This window comes from Fonsecaea monophora (genome assembly GCF_001642475.1).
Source record: "Fonsecaea monophora strain CBS 269.37 chromosome Unknown Scaff160, whole genome shotgun sequence".
NCBI lineage: Eukaryota > Fungi > Ascomycota > Eurotiomycetes > Chaetothyriales > Herpotrichiellaceae > Fonsecaea > Fonsecaea monophora.
In genome coordinates, this window is record NW_019174091.1 from 26,921 (window position 1) to 52,571 (window position 25,651).

Consider the following 25,651-nt stretch of genomic DNA (forward strand, 5'->3'; position numbering starts at 1 on the left):
GGGTGTCGGGTCTACTGGCGAATATCAACAGGACATATAGATTACCGAGAAGGTGGTATGGGTGTTTTTCGTCGTCAAGCCTTGCATCGTACCTGTGGGAAGTTGAATGAACAAACAGGTCCAAAAGTTCGCCAGGAACATCAGATTGTTGCTGTCTATTGATTTGACGACATCACGTGATGTCCGTCCGGGCCGCAAGGCTGAGATATAATAGCAGCCACACAATCAGGTCCACTCGGTACTTCGTATGTCCAACTATTATCGGCACATCTCAGACACTCTTGTTATATCTGGAAACGAATCACACACCATCGCAGACCTATATGTCTGACCCAAGTCACAGTATTAATTTACAAGTAGTATATCTCCGGTATCATCGCCGAGTCTCTGATTCCACATCGCCAGCGATGGGGATGCAGTCATAACCACATCCGCCTCCATTCTCAAACGCACATGGACACATCAACACCCCACATAATTATTGTACAATCAGCGATAGCATATCGTTTTCTGATGGTGCAGAGTACATTGAGCCCGGAATCTTTGAATGATGTCCCTCCTGCAGAAATCTATTGCGCCATGACATCAACATATCTCCCCGACTTGGGTCCCTTCTTACCAGCCTTGGCAGACTTTCGTCCTGTAGCTGGACCGATCAGGTCGTCAATGCTGCTAGCACTGCTCATTGCAGTGGCAGGACGTGGTGGAGGAGCAAGGCCGGGAGTTGTAGGGTGGCCGATCGGAGGAGTGCTAGCGGCACTTGGAGGACCAGAAACCCCAGGCTGTGACAAGGGTCTGGCCAATCCTCCAGCTCCTTCGGCAGGAGTACCAGCGCGACTTCCTGGTGCCGAGGGCGGTCCTATACCGAGACCTGGAATATTCGGATGCGAGGTAGGAGGTGTAGAAGACATAGGTGGTCTCGGAGGCCCTGGAGCGCTCATAGGAGGGGCGGGAGTACCACCCATTCTGGGCGGGGGAGGGGTTCCTGTCTTCTTCGCCGCATCCGGGTTGTCAGGATTCACCCATTTCCCAAGTTCCTTGTCGTAGTACAGCTTCATCTTCGATTCACCTAGATTGGCTCTGTAGACCTTTTGATCGGCGCCCTTGGGTGGACCAGCATCCAAGCCTTCGGTCTTCTTGCCTCCCAGCCAGCCACCAAACCACGACGAGGATCTTTTCGATTCTTTCTTTTCTTTTTCTCGAGCAGCGTCTGCTTCCGCGGCAGCACGGAAGGCGGCTTCTGCTGCTGCGTCATTTGCACGTTTGCGCGCAGTCTCATCCTCTACTGATGAACCCGGCTCGAAATCCTGCCGTTGCGATGCCCGAGGGAAGTCGTCATCGTCATCGTCCATGAACGATTTCTTCTTCGATTTTACCTCGTTGGGTGGTTCCTCTGGTGAGTCGGGCTCTGGAACGTAGGGAACATAGCCGCCACCGGTAGGCGGCTCGTAGCCAAAAGATTGTGCCGGGGCTTCGACGCCCATGCCGAAATCGTCATTTCTTTGAGTTACTTCAGGTTCTCCAGCCTGTGGAGGTTCGTAGCCAAAGTAAGCCGCGGGTTCTTCGGGGATCCGGGATGTGACAGCCGGCTCAGGAGTGTAGCCATATGATTGTTGGATGACATCTTCAGCGGGCGGAGTTGGCGCATAACTATGGGGACGCATGGGAGCTGTGTTCGCAGGTGCTGATTGGGCACTATTATTCGGCATATACGAAGATCTTGGAGGACTCTGCGGGAAAGAAGTCGGGGGTGACGCTGTGGCAAACGCTTGATAAGGATTCGCAGCAGGTGGTGCTTGGACATGCTGGAACATGTTCATTGGTTCGAATTGGTGATTGTGCTGGGAATGGGAAGTCGATGGAGGTGACCTTTGAGAGTCGAGAGATGGACGTCCACGCGTAATTTCTGCGGAGGACCGAGCGGATTGCATGCCGGTCGGCGCATACCTGGACCCAGCAACTGTTGTTGGAACTGTAGGAACCGATTGTGGGTAAGATCCATACAGTTCCGACTGAGATGCAGTTCTGCTGATCGAAGGGGTGCCAGCGACGTGCGCAAATGGTCCAGCGTCGATTGCCTCTTTTCCCGAACCTTTGGATTCGGCGTCACTATCATCCCCTGCAACAAAACTGCTGAACTTGTTCCACATAGAGCCCCCAACCTTCTCCAAACTAGGTTTCCCAATCCAAGATGACGATCCTTGGATTGGCGTCTGTTTGAGTCGATTCGACAAATCTTCAAGCTCAGACAGGAAGAGTGGATGATAGTATGCTGACATCTTCGTGCTCGATTTGAATGTGGATGCGATGGCGTCACAATAGTATTGTGCCTCTGACCTCAATCCTGATTCCGCCATGATTGCTGCTCGCTGTAACTTGAAAACAGAAAGATGTGGCATGAAGGACAGAGATGCCCCTGTTGCTAGAATGCTAGTCGCAAACTCGTAGATTTCGGTGAGCAGGATAGCATCCTGGTCGCGACTAAAGTCGAATGGCTGAGCTTTGTGGTTAGAGCCGAGCAGGACGATAGCAGCATGATCCTCCTCGAGACCGCCGAAAAGAAGTGGTCTCTGGGTGTTCCTGGAGAAGAGATAGCATATATGCGCTGCTTCGATGCGATTGTAATCCTCGAGTAATCTTCCAAGGACTGCCAGGGCTTGATGATCCCCTTGGCATCGATTGTTCAACACGAGACTCAGAGTTTCTTTCCATCGATTTAGACCATCCAGGGCATTCTTGGCCGGACCACCCGTATCAACTTTACTCACCATTTGGAGCCCAGCACGAGCAGATGGTGGAACGAGTTCGTCAATGCTCTCTTCAGCATTGCCTCCAAAGATTTCGTATAGAGCAGACAGTGATTCAGTGTTCTCGCCGGTAGTCTTTACCTCCTGACGCACGAACTCTCTGACCACTTGGCTCCAAACTGAACGGTCCATCGTCGAGGCTATGATGAGAGCATGGGACCATAGTCGATTGTCCATGGCATGAAACACGGCCGCCTGTCGGTCACCGCTGAGCAGTCGCTTTCGTAGATTCTCAACTGCCATCGGGTCCACGGAGTCCAGACGCACATTTGCACCTGGAGGTCTGTAAATCCCAGAGACCTGTTCGCCCTCGCGATATTGGATTGGACTTGACAGGTCCACATTATGGACCTCTGGTGAGAGCAGGAGGTTGATTGCCTGCAGCGCCGTTCCATCAAGCGAACCATCGTGTTCCACAAGAGCACGGACGATCTTCCAGAGTAATATCTTTTCATGATGTCGTGTGACCGGATCATCATGAGAGGCAACGTGAACGACATTTGGTGTGTCCACCTCCATAGCATTTATGTAATTTGCCATCCATGATAACACATCTTTCTTCTTCGATTTAGTTCGCAGCGGACCAGGAAATTGATTCCAAAGTTCCGCCGACGGAAGAACATCTTTGAGGTTTTGAATGGACACTCCTCCGGCCGTAGGTTTCATCTGAGGCCGAGCAGCACCGGTCGCGTATCTGGGCACGAGCTTTGGAAAGGTGCTCACAACGGTGCCACCAAAGCCAAATCTAAACAACGGAGCACCCTTCCAGCGCTCTAAAGGATCGAATTGTGTGTCATCCTGGGGGCGTACGAATTCTGTTTCTGGAGCCAACCCTCGAGCTCGAACACCGGGCTTGACGCCCTGAACGTGCTCTAATGGCGCAACAGTTCTGCCGGGTGGTGGCTGTCCATACGCAGAAGCTGGACGGTTGATGATGTCGCTCGGATAACTTGGAAACATTCCTTGTGGGCGTTGCTTAGATGGAGACTGAGTTTGTGATCGTCGTGGAGGAGGTAGTCGTTCACTATTGGGTCGTGCGGGTGCAGATGCTTGATGTGAGTCTGGCAAGCCACCACGTTCAGGGGAAGTCACTGGGTATGGCACCGTGGTAGCAGGAGGTGAGAACTGATTTGGAGGTGCAGATGGGGGTGAAGTTTGCATGACTGAAGTTGCCACATGGTCGACAGTTTCATCCACTGAACTTTTGTGGTATGCAAGTGGACTTGAGGTCCGAGGTTGAAAAGGCAGGATGACGGGCCCAGTATGTGGATGTTGTGTTAGAGGTTTATTTGGCAATGCTGTCGTACTCTGAAAGGACGCAGGGGGTGGCGTCGGTTGCGCCGCATACCTCGCCGCAGTTGTAGCCGCAGCTTGTGGGGGAGGCGCCGGAGAATATCGAGGGGAGGGCCCGGGCCGAGGGCCTAGAGTAGACGTGACAGGTGCCGGTGAATATCTGGCAGTCGTAGCAGCTGGTACAGGAGGAGGTTGTAGCGGGACATTTGCATAAGGATCCAATCGTTCGGGTGGTCTCAATTGATACTGTGAATAGGGATCAGACGGTGCAAGGGGAGAAGTCTGCTGTTGAACTGGTGGAGGAGCAATGGGTGGGCTTTGTGTCGGCATTGGCGGATGGGCGGTCATGCTATGTTGAGGAGTGTGGCGGCCGCTGTGTCGTGGCCTTGTCGCTAACGGCAATTCTTCAAAGAAGCCTGAAGAGGAACCAGACGTCGGTGGCTCGGTCTTGCTAGGTGTAAATGCAGACACGCTTCGTGGAGGCATGGCGGGTGACGGTGCTGGGGGTGGCATAACACCAGGCCCTGGCATTGGCGGACCGTTCGGGTGAAAAGGTGATTGCAGGGGCTTTTCTGACAGACTGCTACTCCTCGGTGGAGGTGCAACAGATCTTGTTGTCTGCACAGGCTGCGGAACGTGGGCTCTCTTTCTTGATTTGCTGAGTTCTAGGGGCAGGTCGTACGGAGATTTATACCCGTCTTTTGCCTGATCAACAAAGCTCTTGACATTCTGAGACTGCTGTTCCTGCTGGAGCTGGGCTTGGAAAGAACCCATCGGAGCTAGTTCAGGGTGCGACAATCCCAAATTGTTATGTGCGGTGCGGGCTGTAGGAGACAACTGCAGCATGTCGGAAGTGGAGGGTTGATGAGGCGCGTAGGGGTTGGCCGAGCTCTGCCTTTGAGCTTGGAGGCGTTGTTGAGGTGCTGCACTGGGCACTGGCTCCGTGGTTGCAGGTACACTGGACACTGTTGAGGCGTCCTGTAAAGATGCAATGAAAGAGGACGGCGATCCAGGCTCAGATTCAGGAAGCAGGTCGTCCGCATCTTCTACTAAGAACTCCTCGTCTCCAAGTGCTTCTGCCCACATAGCGTCAACATCTTCGGTTTCTGGGATGGCGGGCATCTTATCGTCCGGAGTAGATGTTGTCCCGGCGGCTAACTCGTCAAAGAAAGAGGCTTCGGCTGGTTCTGGCATTGGCGGAGAATCCTTTGTATCATCAGCAGGCATGTCTAGTGCGTTCAAGACCTGAGCGGTGGACTTTCTGCCAAGAGAAGGGCTTTGTGGAGCAGTAGCTGAAGAGCCGTTCATGTTGGAAAAGAAGGCGGATTCTTCGTCATCTTGCGCCGCTTCGAAGGGATTTTGTCGCGATCCTTCGGCCAGCGCCCCGCCATCAGCAGGGCTCGTCCCATCTGCTTGAATAAGCGGTATGCCTTCCTCGAAGCGCAGCGCCTCTTCATCAACTGTTTCCCCTTTGGATGGGATGGTCCACGACTGGGGGTCGCGCGATCCATCATGCTCATCGTTCATCCAAGATAGACTCTGGGGCTCCGTGGCTCCGCTTTCTTTTTGTGCCGTCTCGCCAGCTTCTGTAGTGCCATTGACGGTTCCAAGGTCCATTCCATTTTCCGTCACGTCGATATCGGGTTGACCTTTTGTAGTCTCCGGTAGTTCAAACTCGGGGAATGTTGTAGAGCGATGAACTTTGTCAAGAATATGGCTGCTGTCCAGTCGTTGTATTCCCCAAGGGGGATCCAATCTCTCATCATCATCATCGGACGGCAGTTCATCGCCTCCAAGGCTTCCGCCTGAAGGCTGAGAGGACCAGGTTGCATGCGGTCCCTGCCCGTTCAGCAGTGTGGCGCCCGGCACAACCGTTATAGGCTTATCTTCAACGCTTGGCTGTGTATTTCTATCTTCCACCAAAAAAGGGAGGTCTCCATCTTGTCGTGAGGAAGGTCTTGTGGGGATCAAAGTCGTCGACATACTGTCAGATGTTTTCACATCAACGTTTCTACTTGAAGGTTTGGACGCATTCGATTCGCTGCGGACCTCATCGATGGTGTCTGGTCGCAGGGCTGGGAACCAGTGACCTGATTGCATAGGTTGACTCGACCCTCGAGAGCCTGCTTCATCGTGGATGGCTCCGTCCATTGCGAGTCCGAAAAAATGACGATACTAATCCCGGTCAGCAGAGAGCAGGGGGCTCGGTCGTTATCCTGACACACACATGTACAACTAATTAGTAACGCCTTTGATACATGGCGTAAGTGCAACCCTATACACGGGACGAAATAGCTGTTTCGAGCCGTGAAAGGAACTAGGGTGAGTTTGACGGGTGCTGGAGTGACGGGAGAAATTGTGAAGTGAAGGCCAGTCTGTTCCATCGTCGGAATCGCGACGCCCGTCTACTTCTCAACCCACGTGACCTGGCGCCGCCTTAACCCTGCAGGAGTCAAGTCGGCCTTGATGTAATATAAATGCCCTTGTACCCTTATTAGCTCAAGAGAGTTAGTTCCTAGGAATAGTTCCATGCCCCTTCTAACGTTTCGATAGCTTTCTGTGATTTGCGGATACAATTTCTCAACGAAGGTGCTACGATTACGACCATGAATCGGCGACTCACGTCTCTTCATCGACAGACGCCTGCACAGCCCTTGAGGAATTTATTTCAATTGTCTCTCTCTCTCTTTCTGAGAGTTAGATATTCAAATGTATTGAATTAAAGATATTGCGGCCCATCCTGTGCCGTTATTACGACGCGTTTTGCCTTGTTGTTCTCTCAGATACTGCATCAATTGTCCTTGACCAACGTCGTCACTATCTCAGGCGGTCAGCTTATACCAGAAGTCAGTTCTATCTCCTTCAGACTAATCTCCTCCACCCTTCCATGTTAGCATGGCACTATCTAGCCTGAGGCACTCGTTGTCAATGTCTGCCTCAATCAACCAGCCCTCGCCGTAGACACACTCCCTGATTAGGTCGTCACCAGGGGCTCCTTCTTCTGCCTTCAGGTGAAGTAAGGCGCCATATAGTCCAATCATTCCCCTTATTCGCATTGTCAGGTCCGGTATCGTATCCAGATGCTTCAGTGAATGTACCCATTGATACGTAGCTACAACAAGCAAGGAATTATTGAAAATCAGAATTACAATCTTGTCACGATGAAGGTCTACAGTGAGAGAGGATCAAATTTGGCTTGTGAACGCAATTCACATGTTGAACTTCGATATGCAGTGGGCGACCAGTAGACTGATTGGCCAAAACGCAATGGAGATAGGCAGTTCGCCCACCAACCTAGAGGCTAAAAGCAGCGGGCTCTACTTAGGGACCCATAGCCCCTTGGAACCCTGGCCCAGAGCGCGGCTCGGCGCGCCTCTTCCATCACTTGCTCGGGCCAGAATGTCATGTCATATCTTCCTCCGACAAGGCATCCGTATTATTTCTCCTGTTCAACGTTGTTCACCCTTTGTTGACTGATTGTTTCTCATTGCTCTCTAAATATCTGAACGGCCCTACGTGTACCGTCCGACACACCCAGGGTCTGCGGCCGCCTTGAATATCCCTCAGCCAATCTTCCGAATCCCTCCCGTCACCTGAGATACACCTGAGGATGATCGAGGAAGAGCATGTCTCCTCCCAATCCCACGCTCGCGGCCGGAGACATAGACTCTGCCTCCGATGATGACCTCGATCTCGACGAACTAGACCCTATTGTTGATTCGCCCCGTCGCTCAAGATCCAACGCTCCGTCTGAGACTAGAGCCCGCCGCCCAGTAAACGGTTCCACAAACATTGCGCTGCAAAGACTACAGAGGTACGGCAGCAGCCGCTTATGGCCATCTGCAGGAAAGCGGAGTGTAGGAGACGATGGCACCGAAGATACCGAAGGTCTTCTGGGCAGCTGGCCTGGACACACACGAGGCAATGGTCATGTGAGACTGTGGTCGGAAGACCAAGTCGGCTGGAATGTCAGGCCGGAAAGATACCAGAGAGTTGGTGGACAAGACAACCCTCAGGGTCGGGAGGTGCCCTCTCGCCGCTCCAGCATTCGCCAGAGTATGCAAATATCAGACTTTGTCAGACAAGAACTGGCGGACATGCGTGATAATGAGCAGGAATTCAGCGGGCAGGAATCCCGCGAGGTCAACGTCGGGCAAACTCAGAAGAAGCGATTTCCCACGAATGTCGTGTCCAATGCCAAATACACCGCCTGGTCCTTCTTGCCGCGAACATTGTACAACGAATTTTCCTTCTTCCTCAACGTCTACTTCCTCCTTGTCGCCTTGTCTCAAATTATACCCTTCTTGCGGATCGGTTACATGTCTACATACATTGTGCCTTTGGCGGTGGTTCTTACAATTTCGATTGGGAAAGAAGCAATAGACGACATCGTGCGGCGGCGACGAGATGCAGAAGCAAACGCCGAACTATTCACTGTGTTGTCCTTCTCCGATACAGCCCGGGATGGTGTGTTGGAAGTCCAGAAGCGGTCGCGAGATATCAAAGTCGGTGACGTTCTGAAACTTGAGAAGAACCACAGGGTTCCTGCGGATCTGGTCATCCTTCAGAGTCATCTAACGGAGCTGACGGTCGATGCGGGCTCTGATTCTACAGCTGCTCCTCCAGCTCAGGCTGCAGGGGAAACCTTCATTAGAACCGATCAGCTAGATGGAGAGACTGACTGGAAGCTACGGCTCCCGAGACCGTTGAGTCAAAATCTCAACCTGAAAGATCTGCAACGACTCAAGGTCACCGCTGGCGCTCCAGACAAGAAAGTCAATGAATTCGTAGGGACTTTGGAGCTTCAACCAAATCTGGCGCCAGCTTACGATCCCCATGTGCTCAAGGATGACCGTGCAGAAGACGGCACAAGCTCAACCGACTCGGAACACACCGCGGTTAACAGGCAGCAATCGGCACCCTTGACTATTGACAATACGGCATGGGCCAACACGGTGTTGGCCTCTAGCACCATAACATATGGCGTGGTCATCTACACGGGCAAACAGACTCGATCTGCTCTCTCCACGTCACCGTCGAGGTCAAAAACTGGTCTTTTGGAACTGGAAATCAACAACTTGACCAAAATCCTCTGTATCATGACCCTAACCCTTTCCATCATTCTTGTCGCCCTCGAAGGGTTTGAGCCATCCAACAAGAAGCCATGGTATGTGGCAATTACGATTTATCTGATTCTGTTTTCGACAATCATTCCAATCAGTCTACGCGTGAATCTTGACATGGCCAAATCGGTGTATGCTTATTTCATTCACCAGGACAAAGGGATTCCAGGCACAGTCGTCCGTACCAGTACTATCCCCGAAGATCTAGGTCGAATAGAGTACCTGCTCTCTGACAAGACTGGCACACTCACCCAGAATGAGATGCAACTTCGGAAGATACATGTGGGTACAGTTGCATATGCAGGAGAGGCGATGGAAGAAGTCGCAGCATATGTTGATCAAGCATTCGCAGCTGATGGCAGTCGAGATGTGCATATCTCAGAGCTGGGCGCAGCGACGAAAACCCGACGAGAGATTGGCGTCCGTGTCCGCGATCTCGTACTCGCCCTTGCGCTATGCCACAATGTTACGCCTACTGCGGACGAGGTTGACGGAGAAAGAGTAGTGTCCTATCAGGCATCGTCCCCTGACGAGATTGCCATTGTCGAGTTCACTGAAAGCGTGGGTCTACGTCTCCTTCAGCGCGACAGGGAGAATATTGTTCTCCAAAGTGTCTCTACAAAGCAGGTGGTCATCCGAGCAGAGATCAAAGATATCTTTCCTTTCACTTCTGACAGCAAGCGCATGGGTATCATCGTACACCTCTCTTCAGAGGTACCCGGACTGTCGCATATAGATGAACTGTGGTTCTTCCAAAAAGGCGCAGACACGGTGATGAGTGCCATTGTGGCAGCAAATGATTGGCTGGACGAGGAAACGGCCAACATGGCGCGTGAAGGGCTTCGGACACTGGTCGTAGGCCGCAAAAAGCTGTCGCCAGAGCAATACAGGAACTTCGCTTCCGAGTATGCGGACGCATCATTGGCATTGCATGATCGAGACGCACGAATGGCTGCAGTTGTCCAGCAGCACCTCGAGCATGATCTCGAGCTTTTGGGCGTCACGGGGGTTGAAGACCGCCTGCAAAAGGATGTCAAGCCCTCTCTCGAACTGCTTCGTAATGCTGGCGTCAAGATATGGATGCTGACGGGTGACAAGATCGAGACAGCGCGGTGCGTGGCAATTTCTGCTCGGTTGGTCGCACGAGGCCAGCATATCCATACAATGGCCAAGTTGAAAGCTAAAGCGCAGGGCAAGGACGCGTTGGATGTGTTACGCAACCAGACTGACACATGTCTTCTTATCGACGGCGAGTCGTTGGCTCTCATGCTCAGCCAATTCCGACATGAATTCATCACAATAGCGGTGCTGTTGCCCGCAGTGATTGCCTGTCGCTGTTCGCCAGCGCAGAAAGCTGACGTTGCGCAATTGATTCGCAAACACACCAAGAAGCGCGTGTGCTGCATTGGGGATGGTGGCAACGACGTCAGCATGATCCAAGCTGCCGATGTCGGCATTGGGATCGTCGGCAAAGAAGGACGACAGGCTTCACTGGCGGCCGATTTCAGCATCGAGCAGTTCTGCTATCTGACCAAGTTGCTGGTGTGGCACGGCCGCAACAGCTACAAACGGTCGGCGAAGTTGGCTCAATTTATCATTCACCGGGGATTGATCATCAGCGTATGTCAGACGATGTACAACATCGCTGGACACTTCGACCCCAAGGGCCTCTTCAAGGATTGGCTGATGGTTGGGTATGCCACTGTTTACACCATGGCCCCTGTCTTCTCTCTTGTGCTCGATCGAGACGTCGACGAGCAGGTCGCCAATCTCTATCCCGAACTATACAAAGAACTCAAGTCAGGAAAGAGCTTGAGCTATCAGACTTTCTTCACCTGGGTGTTAGTGTCGGTCTACCAGGGGATTATTATCCAGGGTCTGTCGCAACTTCTCGTCGGGGAAGTTGACGGGCCTCGCATGCTCAGTGTCAGCTTCACCGTCCTGGTTCTGAATGAGCTTATCATGGTTGCTGTATCGGTTACGACCTGGCACCCTATCATGATTGTTTGTATTGTCGGCACTGCCGTACTCTACGGCGCGAGCGTGCCCTTCCTGGGGGACTATTTCGATTTGGCATATGTGGCCAGCTGGAGTTGGGCTTGGAGGGTGGCAGCCGTGGGAGCGATCAGTCTTGTGCCAGTTTGGGGAGGGAAGATCATTAGACGGACGTGGAAACCGCCGAATTATCGCAAGGTACAAGGTATATAGCGCAATTACAATACAGAGGTCATTTCACGTTATGCATATGATCATAAAGGCTAGAGCATCAAAATATGATGATGTACAAGGCTCGCTCAGACCCTATGTGAGACAAGGCTGGACAGCGCAAGGCTCTCGGCCGAGAACCCAAAAGTGGGGAAGAGGTCGCCTGGTGGTCACTGACTTCTCCGACCGCCATGTCAAGTATCAAACTGCGACCTCCAACTCTGTACCGAGTAGTTCTGCTCACCACAAGCTGGCACTGGCTCGTCAACCCGAAACCGGAATTTCAATCTCCTTCCATCATGGCGTCCTACCTCTCCTACTTCACCTCCAATTCGTCGACGCCACAACCACCATCGCAGGGCGCAGGAACTCCTGGCACAACGTCGACATGGTCGAGCACATTCTCCTCGCGGTTTGCGACGCTGCGCAAGGCTTTGACAACCAGAGATTCTGAGGAAGACGATCCGGATCATGAAGATTGTTCACACATCTCAAACGTCCTGCGAGAATACTACACGGAAAAGGGACGACCCTTTCCCGAATGGCTGCCTCCTGATCCCAAAAAGCCCGTTGCTGCACCTCCTCAGCCTCAGGGTTCTTATGGGCAGTATGGGAATACATACGGTTCTCCATACGGAGCCCAGCAAACACACTCAAGAGGTCCATCTGGGGGCCGAGGTGGTGGACTTTCTGATCTTTGGGACCCTGCTCCTGCCCCGGCGGCCCCTCCTGCTCAGAGTCTCCGGGCTGGCCGACCAACGCCTCACTCATTGCGTTCCAATGACTCTGCGCGCTCGCAGTCGAGCAACAGTGGCGGGATGATGGCTCCGACACAACCCAACCCCAGCGCTCGCCCGCTCCCGAGCCAGAGGGCTGGAAGTTACCAAACGAACCCCGCTCCCAACGCTGGTGCCCTAGGATCTCGTGATCGACTTCGAGCTCGATTGCAGGGCGGGGGCAGCGGACGGAACAGCCCATCTGGTGGTCTGAGCAGTGGGGGAAGCGGTGGTCAGGCATCTTATGGTCCGTCGGGCGGAAATTTGACTCATCATCCCCCATCTCGCTCCGGGTCTTCTCAGCCCTACATTTCAGCCTCAGAGCCTTGGTCAACGGGTGGAGATGATCCTTATGCATACAACTACAATAGCGGCGGAGGCTCTTCCAACCCGTATCGTGCCCAGGACCAACGCCAAAGACCTGGAGGCCCCAGATGAGAAAGCCACAGTCCTATCAGCTTGGTGCTAGGGTGCACACCTGACGGCTCCAGGTTGGTGCCATTGGCATAGCCCGGAGCAAGTTGACATCCGGTTAGTTGACCGAGGACCGACCTAACAATGTTCACGGGCCACGATGAAAAGTCCCCAAACCCTAGTGCATCCCCATCTCCCAAAGCCTCGCGGATGCCTCAGCACCCGACGCGATCATCGGAGGTTTCATCCACGATCCGTTGACGTGAAGTCAGATCCCCTACGGGCCGGACCAGCCTCGACTAACACCCCTGATTTCCCATTGGCGATGTCAAGTTCGGCAATCTGATCGACTTGTTTACGAGCTCCCAAAAAGGTGGAGGATTGGGTGGCTGATTTGATTGCCAACCTCTTGATCAGTGGCTAAGGACTACTACAAGTAGAAGAGAGGGGCGAAATATAGGGCTGTAAGGGAGCGGAAAGGGAAGAACCGGCCTGTTTCAAGTGCCCAATCGGGCGACGGATAGCGAGGACAGAGACAAACAAAGGACAGAAGATCTCGTACAAGGACAAGAGAAGACAGAGTAGGGTTTCTTGAGGATCCACTGGTGCTTAGCAGCACAGCCGCAACAACCCAAGGATGGAGAGGCTGAGGCTGGTGAAAGGGGACCCCGGGCACCCCAAGCACCAACTCGGGCTAGGCCCGGCAAGGTCGGTGTGTTTTGTTACTGAAGGTAGCACTCTTACCTAAAGGTGCTTTGGAGTGCCAAGGGTGCTTACCTAGGTAGGTGTCACGGGTGCTTAGGCGCTTTGATGCTTAGATGCTTAGGTACTTGGATACTTTACTTGGTACCTTATAGGTGCTTAGGTACTTAGGTACTTAGGGGTTACTCGCCACCTACATGTCTATCTAGGCACCCAATAGCGAGACTCATCCTATACATCCTATACATGTAGCTGCTGGCCCTTAGTAAGCCTTTTCTTGGAGCCACCTGGGTGCCACCTGCGCTACCACGTAATTTACCATGGCACCCGGCGGAATTGGACTTTTGGATCGACACCATCAGGAACAGTAGTCGGTCATGCTTTTCCTTTCTCTGCTATTTTTTTTTTTTCTTTTCCTTTTTGGACCCAAGATCGAGATAGAGACAGAAAGAGTCTTTGTCCTTGCCTTCCTCGTATTCCATGCCGTTGGTCTTCGTAGTGCCCCTCTTCCGCCGTCCCGCGCTTAGTGACGTCCGCTCTCTTCCCTCCTCTTCCTGATCTTCTCTAACTCTTTGGAGCTCAACTCGAATAGCCCCCCCGTCCCTTTCTTTTTTCTCCTACTACTCTCATTTCCTATTCATCATCGTCATCATCATCCAACAAGTGTCGACCCTATTCTCCCTCTAGTTCCATACCGGCCCCATAGGTCCACTCCCCTCCCCTGGCGACCATCCCAACCTTGTTCGTCAATAATGCCTGTCCCTTGTCTTGCCTCCCACCTCCCTTTCGTCCCTCCCTCGCTCGCTCCATTCCTCCTCGAAACGGCCCTTCGTCAGATCTCGGCGGCCGGCACGTGGGCAGAAGGCCAATGACCTCTGAATCCCTGGTTACATGACGCCAAACCCATCCACCCCCACCGGACACTTGAATGGGCTGAGGCTGAGGGTAATGGGAGATGGTCTTGTTATGTCCCCATCACAGCACTTTGGGGAGCTATGGTAGCTCTCGTTCCGACGATGACTCTACTGTGCCTTGGGAGGGTGGCGGAGAGCAAAAAGACAATACAGCCGCAAAGTGACCCCCAAGGTGGTAATCCTTCCTATACTCGTTCACCTGAGTGTCGTTGATGGAGAAGATTACCGGACCTGCTAACACATTCTGCTCGGCACATCACGCTTCTGCCAGAAAGTCATAATACCTCTGCGGGCACTCATGTGTCAGCCTCTCTCTCTCCCTGTCTTGGTCTATTCCATTCGTTTGAATCTAGCTGTTACATTGCGCACCGCTTCCTTCTACAGTCTCTCCTCATCATCTTCCAATGCTGCGTTCTGACTAAGTTTGCGTCCACACACACCCTCACGCACCCTCACATACTCATACGCACACTCACTCACTCACGTACACCCCGTACATATCACCACACCTAGCTTGCACACCCCTCTTTTTCCTGCCTGAACGAGTTTCTGTTCCCACCCTTCCTGGGTTATATCATCAACGATTACTCAAGAGCCCAGCAAAACTCTTCTACCGGGGTCAGAAGATTGTGTATTGCAGCTTGCTGTCTATGGACGATTACTCCGGAGAAGCCTCGAGGAGCGACCGGAGTACAGGTACAAATACGTCGAGGAGACCACCAGCTCGTCAGGGAGGAGAGTCTTCTACTTCAAGACGCATTGCTTTGCCATCCCATCCTGCTGGACGGAGTTCCCAGAGTCCCACGCACCAGCCCACGACGCTCGATCCCTACACAGGGCCCTCACCGTCTCGACCAACCTCATACCAATCTCCTTCTCCCCCGTTCGAAGACGCCATGTCTCGTTCTGCGGCGCTGGGACCGACCACGGTCTCGACCACTCGACCTCAGCAGTATCAGCTTGTTTCTCCTGGCACACCAGCTGATCCTCGATCAATGAGCCAAGTCAGTCCAGGCTTTATTTTTGTAATATTTCCTATGTTTGCGAGTTTGTTGTTTGCTGAATTTCCTGAACGCTTCCTTTTGGCCCTTATCTCTCTCCTTTCTCTTCTCCTGTCTTCTACGCTCTTGTTCCAGTGTATTTTGCTCAAATATCTGGTTCTTTTTTCGCGCACTCCAAGCTTGCCAGGGATCTGAAAGCTGACCGGAACTACAGAACAACAAGGATCAACTGATCCAGTCTCTTCGAACCCATCGAGTCAACACCATCACTGAGCTACGCCGGATCGAGAAAATCTTTGCATTTCTGGACTCAGCCGAGGTGACCGAGCCAATGACCACGGCGTGGGCGCATTATGTCAACTCGAACAATCTGCTCAATGAGCTTCGCGGCTTGACTAGGACCTATCCTTTCAGCTCCGAGTGTCTTGATGAAGCCAAAGCGATGGTCGTGCGGGACCCGAGCAGTACTCGGAGCTGGAACTACTGCTGGTTAGTCCTAGTGAAGATGGAAAAGGAGTAAGTCTAAGCCCTTCTCAATTCCAAGACCAACGTGGCACAGGCTGATTTCTTTTTTCGCTCAGAAACCTCATTGCAAAACACGCTCGCGCTTTAGCCTCCAAGGCAAGCACATGGGGAGGTCGCAGGCCGACAAAAGAAGAGTTTGAGCGCCTAGTCAATGCCTGCGTGGCGGAATGGACTCGAGCCCTGCGGCAAATGCTCAAACACTGGGACAAGCCTCCAAGCACGACTGGGAACTGAATATGGGGTGAGTAGGCCATCGGAATGGGCCGAGAGGTAAAAAGAAAAAGCAGGGGTATGAACCTTCGATTCTTGACAAATCCCTGCAAGTCCCTATGGTATGCAAGGAGATGGTCTTGGGTCTAGGGGGTGTTTTTCTTCTTCTCTTCTCTAGCCCCTCTTCCCCCCCTTTTTTTCAATCCGGATTCGCTGGGACGACGGTACGAACTCGCAGCAGGGCTTACGAGAGTGCCTTTCGATCGGAACATTTTGGGTAGACGTCGGAGTGCGGCATAGCGGAGACTGGTTTTTCGGCCGTTGAACACCACTCGCAAACCTTGGACACACGGAACAGTTGAGATACCTTCTTTTGGGGGCTCTCCCCCTTGATTGAGATGCATTGCCACTGAGATTTGAGCAATGTGTTTAGAACTTTTGACGGCCAGGAGCATTTTTTGGGGCGATGTTAGACTAGGGAGTCTGCGGGTAGAGACCTCAGGGATCTCAAGAGTGTACCATCATCTGGATGAAACTGTACGATGCTCTGTACGAGATTTCTTAATATTATTACGTTATTTTTGCTGGAGCAATGGATCCATGTCCTCGGTGTAGGTTGCGGGAAAGTATTCCAGGCCGCAGGGGTAAAGGGCATGGCTTCCTACCACGTCCAGATGTAAAAGTTCCGCTTTGCCCCTGGCCATGATTATCAACCGCACAGCTGCTGGGAGAGGAGGGGTGGGAACAACAAGATGCGGCAAGTGGTCGGGGGCCAAGGACCGGTGCGGCTCCGCGGGCAGTGGCAATATCATTATTGTCGCCTAGACGTCTTGGAAAGAAAAGACAAGATACAAAAAAAGAAGATCAAAAGGCTGCTGGCATTATGTGAAAATGGGTATACTAACAGCCGGGTTTGGCCGAGGGAAGATGAAACCCGGTCCCGTGGGCATGTATGTACATGGACCAGGGAGGAGATTGTTATCTTCCTATTCCGGCATGCGCAACCATCCACCATGCGCCCCCGGGTCCCTCTTATGGATACGAAACCCAAGCGACAATTCCCTTCTCGACGCCGAGTATGCTTTGGGAACTATTCCGACTTTACCCTTGGACCATTTGCAAATACCAGACCCGTCAGACTATATCCGGTGGGTGGGTGGCGAGGTGGTTCATCGTCTCGGAATAGAGCGAGCAACTCATCGTCCCTAGAGAAGAGAAGATGAATGAAAAGATGTTCAATCCATGACATCACTTTGGGAGGTTATTACGACCCAAAGGTCAAGTCATCTTGTGCCTTTTTTGAGTAGATGATTCTTAGAGGGTTGTCGACGCGTTGGTGTAATTCGTTGCTCCAGAGTCCCAGGACCGTGTTCGCGAGAACCGTGGAGCCAACAGGTTTCGCGTGATAGTTGCAACTCTTTTTTCCTGCACACATCTGACAAATGGGTTCTTGAAGGAAACCGATCGGACCTAGGTCTTCTCCGTCGGTAAAGTCTAGGCCGTCTTTGATTTTTTTTTTTGGAATTTTTTTGTTTTGCCCGTGGCTCACCCTGATGAGTGCGCACAAAATATGCGCCGTGGTCATTACAGAAGGGGATAGACAAGACAAAACACATGATGGGGATGGATACACGAAAGTCCGACAGGGAACAAGGCATGTGGCGAAGCGAAACCCAACACGGCCGGGATGGGCGTGGGAAGGTGGGCAATGCAGATGTTGGACGACGGGTCCAGTACCCAACAACCTCACTGGTTCGGTCACATCAGACTCAAGGCTCACTTGGGTGAAACGACATCTACTTCTGGATACAGATTCTGATCTGTCAGGCTCAGCAGAGTCATTCACCACCGAAACAATCAACGATCGCCCAGGGTTGGTGGCCCGCATCGATCCCAGGGGAGGGTGTCCAAAGTTGGCAAGCTGCCACGCTTCAACCCGCGTCCGCATAGCGCTGACGGTACCTGCTTTCGAGTCACCATTCAGGAAGGAAAAGGTCTTTCCATGATGCACCCGTCAAGCATCATCCGAACAGCATCTCCCGGTCGAAGAAGCTTCGGCTAGGTTCCTGGGATGACGAGAGAAAGGGTAACCCGGGGCTTGGTGTTTTTAGACGGCGAAGCGGGCGGGGCGGAGGGGTTTTTTCTGGTTCACTTTCTTGCACGCCAAAACGGGCACCAGTGGCATGGGTTGCATGACCTTGGAATAATAGGCGAGGCCATCTTCACCCAAGATCGACTGGGCTTTGCCCTGGGTTCCTTCTCACCTCACCTCACAGCGGAACGATTATCTAACCAAATACTACTGGTCAGATCCCGATCTATGAGAGCCGGATAGGGTACAGTACTCTCTCATTGTTTGGACTCTGCCGCCTGGAGAACAAATATGACGTCGACGTACACGCCCAGACGAAGACCGGAGAGTAGAGTTGATCGGTTGTTTTTGCTGACTGACTTTGTCTTAAGTGGCGGGGCCGATCCCCAATGGTATACCTGATCGGGCCATGGAAATGTAGGGCCCAGACCCTCAACCAGTGTTGTCGTCAACCAGCAAAAGGGTAAGTGACAGTCTGGGCAAATGCGAACTGGATCCAAGCAGAAGACAGACTGGTGATACCGTGGTGGTGCCGTGGTGGTGCTCGTTGGCGCTGGCGCAGACGCTGATTAATGATATTCTGGTTCAGGGAACAAGGCTTTGGCTGTGATTGGCTACAAGGTGTTGTACCTTTTGCCCAAAGAGGCAAGTGTGGCTCCACCTGCGCCTCAGGCCTTGGAAGCTGCTCCTCGTCCTCTTCCTCTTCACTCGAGACACACACTTAAACCCCACCTCTTTGGACCGTCCCTAGGGTGTACCGTACTTGTCCTTACCGCAATTTACTCAAATCATCTCTACGAGTACGAGTTATTCCCCTGCCCATACCCCTGCCCCATCTCTTCGGCTTTTTCTAGAAGTTCCCACCCCTCCTCTTCCTTGTCGTCCTCCTCAAGCAATGTGCACTCCCCCTACCCGCAGCGGGCTGAAAAAGAAAAGAACCACAAACTACCCACAAACACGCGCTCCACACGCACGCGCCCACCCGCTGTCATTGACACACCTACACTTACCCTCTCTACCACAGACGACACCCGCAGGAGAACCCCCTCGGAATCGTGCCAATTCTCCTCCGGACCAAGAACAAAAAACAAGCCTCGATGTGAAAAGGCTTGCCAGAATCGGGAAGTGGTTCAATGTAACCTGATTCATCATACGATGGTTACCCACATCTAGGCTCGCAATACGCAGTAACGGCACCATTACATGTACAATGCTTACCGGGGAGAGAAGTGCTACAACCCGGCAGCCTTGTGACACGGGCGGAGTTGAGCATCGTGGGCATCCCACCCCCCACGTGATGACACAACCCCAATGAGCCACCTTCGCCACCACTCGTATTGCTCGTCGGCCGCCTTCCCCTCTATTCGCACTGTCCACACTGTCCACCCCGTCCATCCACAAAAAGGCGTGACAAAAGTCCCATTCCAGAAGACGGGTCAAGACCAGATCGTCCACAGCTTTCTCCCCGGGGCCAGCTCTCGCTTGCGGCACCAATGCCGCCCTCATACCCTCATTCCTCATTCGGCGGCCTCTCGTCCTCTTCAACACGTCTGGCAGACCGCATCCAGACGGACATACTTTCTGGCGCTGCGCTTAGTAGGTTGTTGGTCTGTTAGCGGTCGACTGGAACGGATCCGGCATTGAGCTGCGGCCGCGGTGGGAAAAACGCCATGGTCACATTGGACCGTTCGGACCAATCGCGGCCGACAACATCTCAGCGAGGGCATGCCTTGCATGATTCAAATGCTCACTTTCCTCAAAGGTCTCATTTACCCCCTGCGGTCATCATTGCCGGGCCCAAACACGGTGCTTGGAACCTACAACAAATGAGTCGTGCGCAATACTGTCACGGTGGAGAAACAAATGTCGTCGATCTGGGTTTCATCTCTGACAAGTCTTCTTGCATGAGACCCTGACTGGGCTCCCACTAACGTCACCCACAATGAGCCTGGTCATCCTTTTTGCTGTCAAGTACTCGTATGTACTCGTACATCACGAAGCTCTCCCCAACAGCATCCACATTTTGGGCCCTACCAGGCTTCTGGTTCTCACCTTTGACCAATCAGGCAGGTGCAGGTCCACCAGACTTCGGCATGGTTACTCGAGACTGCATGGTCATCGCTTCACCAGACTGCGCAACTTAGATCCTTCAATCCAGTATCCGCAGGAGAGACACGCACTCACTCATCGTCAGAACCGATGGATCGCCGATGAACCTGCCCTCACAGCATTCTGACGATCCTCCTTCGACGTATTCGCGTCGCACGGACGCGCTCCACGAGTGGAGGTGGGCCCGCGGACTTTTGCTGTCGTCGCCATTTTACACATTTCCAAGCCTGGTGAAACATCTGCCTCAGAACCTTCGAGTTCGTTACTACTCATCGACCCAAAATAGGTGGTGGTTCACGACCTTGATGGGCGACGTGTACTGAGCACCAAAGATAGCATCAATACACCGCTCGGCTGGGCAAGGGAGTAAGTCTGGGAGGATGGCGGGGGCAGCTCTTCCGCCTCGGGCGCGAACTGGATGCATTTTCCTTGTCAACTCGCATTAACTCGCATGCGCCATCTGTTGGATACCAGTCTCCACACAAAGGGGGCAGCTCGCTGGACCCATTGCGAAGTAATTTCATGCTTACATATGCAGGAAAACTTTTCGAGGGATTGCTGAGCTAACAGACCCCACCTAGACCTCAGACAGGGATCCTTCGAAGGACAAGACGACTGTTGGCCGGTAGATCGTTTCCAGACCTCGCGGGCACCATCTTTCCACAGACCAGCCCGTGGCGTTAGATACCGATCTAGCGCTGAGAGGAGTGCCCAAGCGTAAAATCCGAGTCCATGTTTCATTGTCTTCTTTGCTGAATCAAAGTCGCTCTCCCGTCGAGGCTGTGCAGAATCCTCCCGAAAGGTCTTGATGCTATCGTCTCGACCGAAGTTGCCAATCTCCCATGCTCTTCCCCGAGAGCAGGTGTATGACAAGGCGCACATTGAGGTGAGCAACAGTAAGGTATAGTGCCTGGATTTGTTGGTTTGAATCATCACTTGGGGGTTTTTTTGCGACCTGATTGCAGATCAGCACCTTTGCCCCAGTCCTTTTGACGGTCGAAAAATCGCCACTAGTTTTCTCCTTGAGCAACCGGGAACGAAAGTCTCCCGGTTGCAAGACCGAACCCGCACATTACTACGGCGTTGAGTCCCTCCAGACATTTACCCTTGCCCTTGCCGACCCCTGGCCCCACGAACTTCCGTGGCTTGATTACAGTGCGGCTGCCGGACACCTATCACGGTTGTCTTTACGGCTTGAAAATACTCCTGGAGCCGTCTATCCGCATCATCCCTCAGACTGATTCATGTGTGGGTCACCAAACAGGCGTTTTAGCTTGACTTTGATCCAGCTCTTTGAGTCACCACCGCACAGACCCTTCCTGGAGATCTGCCCCTGGCATTGAGCAAGAATTTATGACCACTAACAAGAATGCTGACTTTGCTTGTTGCTGCCAAACGCAACCCACAGAGGATGCTCCCGAGGAACATGAAGGGCCTTGGTCCGAACCGTGAAGGGATCGAAACTCTCTCTCGCGCGGGCTGAACGCTTCTGGGCTAGACTATTTGCAACTTCCCGATAGCATCAATAGGTTAAAGCCTTTATCATCGAAGAGGTCAATTCCCAGCTAGTCGATGTGTCAAGATCGGTACCGTCAACAAAGCCATCTCACCAAGCGACCTATGATCTTCTCGACACCCCTGCAACTTCCTGCGAGGTGGCTGACCCATCTTTCATGTCGAGCAGCTGACATCAACCGCAGTCACAACATCTGCGTCATGTTCAGTTCATGTCGACTGGACCGGTGAACGGCGTTTGCAAGAAACCCGGAGAGCATTATGGCCTCGATTCTTCGGTCTCGATGAGTGTTGACAGTATTCCTGAGTCAGCAGCACTCCCCACTGGCGGTGTCTCATGTCTGGTCTGAATTCCTCTCGCTTTCAAAACTGGGTTCTTTGAATGTTGGAAATGCTTGGGTGATCCCATGGCAATATCTGATCGTCGTTGGCCACCGATAACCAATGCAAACCGACGGCTATTTTTCGAGGGCTAAGACGCAACAGCATTGTCCTCGAGTAGTGGCATAGTGCATTTCCTGGCTAAAGATCGGCAACACACGACGCTCGCCAGACAACCTAGGAGATCGTCAACCTCGTGGGACCTTGGCTATCGTGTGTTGTTGGGCTTCTCTTGCTACCTACGCGTCGAAAGCGGAGTCAGCCGGGTCGATTGTCCCACTATCTTCCCTTTGGTGTCCGCGAGTCGGAGTGTCTCCTGCCGTGTTTGGTGCGCTTCCGGAGATAGTCATGCCAGTGCCAGCCTTGATGTCTCTTGTTGGCCGGCAGAGATCCGGGACGTTCCTCTGCCGCAATTGGCTCTCTGTGCTCAGATCAGATGCTTGGTCGTCATTTTTTGGGTGGTTGATTGACAAGTTTGTTGTTGCTTTTGACGAACGTCGGACTTTCATACTTCCATGTTGGATCGCCAGTGTTCGCCACGTTGGTGATCCTTGACCTCATCGTTCACCGAAGACTCGGGGAAGATCAGTCACACAGAGGGTAGGTGTGAATCCCCTTTTACGGAGAAGGCGACTGTTCTGTGGGGGGTTTCGGTGTCGTCACTGTTCTGGCATTTGATTGGACTTTCAGCACAGCCTTATGAATGGAGTCGAGAATCCCTCGAAGGAATGTCTACTTCTTTGGCTGTCTTGCTGTCTGACAACACCTTGCGTGTTCAGTGGAGCAAAGGGTCAAACAGAGGGGTGGACAGGTGAGTTGATCCTCTTAATTTGTCAACTTTCCATGGGAGGAAAAGCCTGGTTCTGGTCGGCGTGAGTCCATACAGCAGAAACCCATTATGGATACGAAAACGCACACTTAATGAAACCTACCACAGTGACTCTGGCGTGTCTGGTTCCAACGGCGATCCCAGTTACTTTGTGGCAACTTGGATCTTTCAGCACAGACAGTGGTCCCAGCGCCAGTACCAGGACCGGCACCAGCGGCACAGGCAGAGTATCGGACGTGGCGTGTGTGCGGTATTGTCATGGAGGATAGTCTACAGATACTCTACGACAACGAGAAATGGTAGTAGTACTGTGGGAAGTGTTGAAATGGAGGCGACTGACGTTTAACGGTTGTGAGGACTGGTTGCCGTTCTGCATTTTTAGATTGTGTGTTTCCTGCTCTCCTCTCTACCCCTGTTGCGGGAGCAGGAACAGATATCAAAGGATGTGTATACCAGATCTATAGATATAGACCAATGAAGACAGACATGAAGATGGATATGAAAATGGACATACAGATATAGATGCCGGTAGTATAGACACAGATATCATCTTCGTGTATACTATACTATACTATACTCATCAGCCGCGTAGCTACATACATGGATGTAGGTACACAAAGAAGAAGTAAGTACGCCATGGGAGCTGAATAGAGCCCGGCCGTCCGTCTAGACTCCCTCTTTTCTGCGCTCTGCGTTTCTGCCTCCAGCTCTACCCTTCCACAATGTCAGACGGCAGACAGACGTTCGAAAGTGAGACAGTCGTCGTATACAAGTTACAAGCCCTGCCTCCCTCTCTCTTCCTTGGCAGCTTCTTTCCTTTGTTCTTCTTTTCCACCACCACCACCACCACCACCACCAGCAGGACCAGCAGGACCAGATATCAATTTCTCGATCTTGGTGAGCGGGGATCGGGTATTCGAGAATGGAAGAGGACCGGCACGAGCTCTCCGCACACACGACCACTCTCATCTGGCCTTGCAGCGTGCGACGTGCGGCGTGCGAACATTTGTAGATGCAGACGCAGAGCGTACTAGGTAGATAGATTGATGTATCATACCGTCGACACCAAGGTCGTGCTGCCATGTCGTTTGTTCACGTGTTGCCCGTACGAACAGCTCGTCTGTGGGTAAATGATGTCAAGGAAGATGTCGTGTCGGTTGGCGATTAACCCACTCAGCCAAGGAGATAAAGGAGGAGAAGGAGCATCAAAGACCCTGAGAAAGGGGGAAGAGGGCCGTGATTCCACTAGGGTCATCGGGTCACACCGGCCACACGCCTTCACAGCGTTGGCCGTGGTAGTGATACTGCTGCTGCTGCCAGTCTGGAACTCGGGTTGGTGAGACAGAGGGAGGAAGTCGACCCGGCTCTATATTATATCGTGGTTTATCAGTCAGGGGACTAGTCTCTCGGATTCAGCGACGCGGCTTAGACAAGCTCTTCTGTCTGGTCATTTCGGAGCGCACAAAAACTGCGTAATTTTTCGATAAATCGGTCGTCATTGCACATTGTCCTCTCTATGCTCTCGGACCGGCCAGTCTGCTGGCCACCGTCTTGACAGCGGCCTCTTCACGGCTGAGAATCCACATGAACAGCATCTGGATCACAAACGCATACAGCGCCAAGAAGTATGTGCGACGGTTCTTCTGTGCGCGGGCCACGGTGTATGAGCTTCCGCCTCGCATGGCCGTCGGATCCCCAGAGGAGGCATCCGGTAAGAGGACGTATTTCAGTGACCGTAGCTATATGAGATAAGAGAGGTCAGATTTCTGATTTGGTGGGGATGCAGTTACAAGGTATCACTTACCAGAAAGAACGCATTCGCGTACCAGGTGTACAGAAACAATGTCCAGCCCACCCAGTTGTTTGTGCCGCTCCCACCAGTCAGAAGCTCGCTGAGAAACAGTGTCACAATCACTCCCACAAATTTGTATCCTGAATAAGCCACCAAATCCAGGAGTTGCGAGTCGTTGCTGATGCTCAGCATATACATGGCGATCTTCAGGACGATGATCTCGAAGATGATGACGAAAATGGCCGTGCTAGTTATGCTACCCAGCAGTTCAGGGTGGAATGAACCCCTCACTCCGGCGAGCACAGTCGACAGGAGGATATATGTGATCAAGGCCATGATTGGGATGTACATGTCCGGCGAATTGAGGTCGTCGCGAGGCGGCAGGTAGTTGAATGAATAGGACTGTTGGGTCATTGTGCCGTCGGCAGCGGTCGAGGAGGTGGTCATTCGAGCTTGCTGTCGCGTCCACGGCTTATGCCGCCAGGGAAACAGAACAAGCAGTAGCTTCCGTACCACGTACGAGTTTGAGACATTGAAATAGTGTTTCAGTGCAGAGACAGAAATGTAGCGGTTCAACTGGCAGGAAAGAGACGTGTCAGCATTTGCCATTTTCCACCTGGATACTCTACGAGCGCCAGACTCTCGTCCACTGTGTGTGGCCTGAAACCGGGTGGTACACATACATTCTGCTCCATGTATTCTTGTCCAGCCTTCATGGCATGTTGCCCTACTTGAAACCCCATCTGGGCTGTCGGGTCGGTCATGAAGCCGAAGTTGGGGCCAAACCCTCCCCCTCCACCACCTCCCCCGGCCGGCGGCGACTGATATGGATTCCCATAGCTATTAACTGGGGGCTGTGACGAGTTCTGCGAGGCTGGAGGTGGAGGGGAGCGCATCATAGGGACTTGTGAGATGTGCTGAGGACGAGGATGGAATAACTCGGGGGGATTTTTGAGGCGGAGA

General features: G+C 52.7%; 4 protein-coding genes across 4 annotated transcripts; 2 read left to right on the forward strand and 2 right to left on the reverse strand.

Moving 5' to 3' along the window:
• Nucleotides 1-569: 569 nt before the first annotated feature.
• AYO21_11455 (hypothetical protein) lies at nucleotides 570-6,251 on the reverse strand (the record flags this gene model as incomplete). Its single annotated transcript, XM_022661347.1, has 1 exon — nucleotides 570-6,251. The coding sequence occupies one exon, from the start codon at nucleotides 6,249-6,251 to the stop codon at nucleotides 570-572; it is 5,682 nt and encodes a 1,893-aa protein (XP_022506349.1).
• A 1,475-nt stretch (nucleotides 6,252-7,726) lies between these two features.
• On the forward strand, nucleotides 7,727-12,642 carry AYO21_11456 (hypothetical protein; the record flags this gene model as incomplete). Its single annotated transcript, XM_022661348.1, has 2 exons — nucleotides 7,727-11,416; nucleotides 11,548-12,642. 2 exons carry the CDS (start codon nucleotides 7,727-7,729, stop codon nucleotides 12,640-12,642), a joined length of 4,785 nt encoding a protein of 1,594 aa, XP_022506350.1.
• A 2,488-nt stretch (nucleotides 12,643-15,130) lies between these two features.
• Nucleotides 15,131-15,994, forward strand: AYO21_11457 (hypothetical protein; the record flags this gene model as incomplete). The annotated part of the gene is made up of 3 exons (XM_022661349.1): nucleotides 15,131-15,238; nucleotides 15,450-15,751; nucleotides 15,817-15,994. 3 exons carry the CDS (start codon nucleotides 15,131-15,133, stop codon nucleotides 15,992-15,994), a joined length of 588 nt encoding a protein of 195 aa, XP_022506351.1.
• An 8,416-nt stretch (nucleotides 15,995-24,410) lies between these two features.
• Nucleotides 24,411-25,584, reverse strand: AYO21_11458 (hypothetical protein; the record flags this gene model as incomplete). The annotated part of the gene is made up of 3 exons (XM_022661350.1): nucleotides 24,411-24,635; nucleotides 24,701-25,264; nucleotides 25,372-25,584. 3 exons carry the CDS (start codon nucleotides 25,582-25,584, stop codon nucleotides 24,411-24,413), a joined length of 1,002 nt encoding a protein of 333 aa, XP_022506352.1.
• Nucleotides 25,585-25,651: the final 67 nt, after the last annotated feature.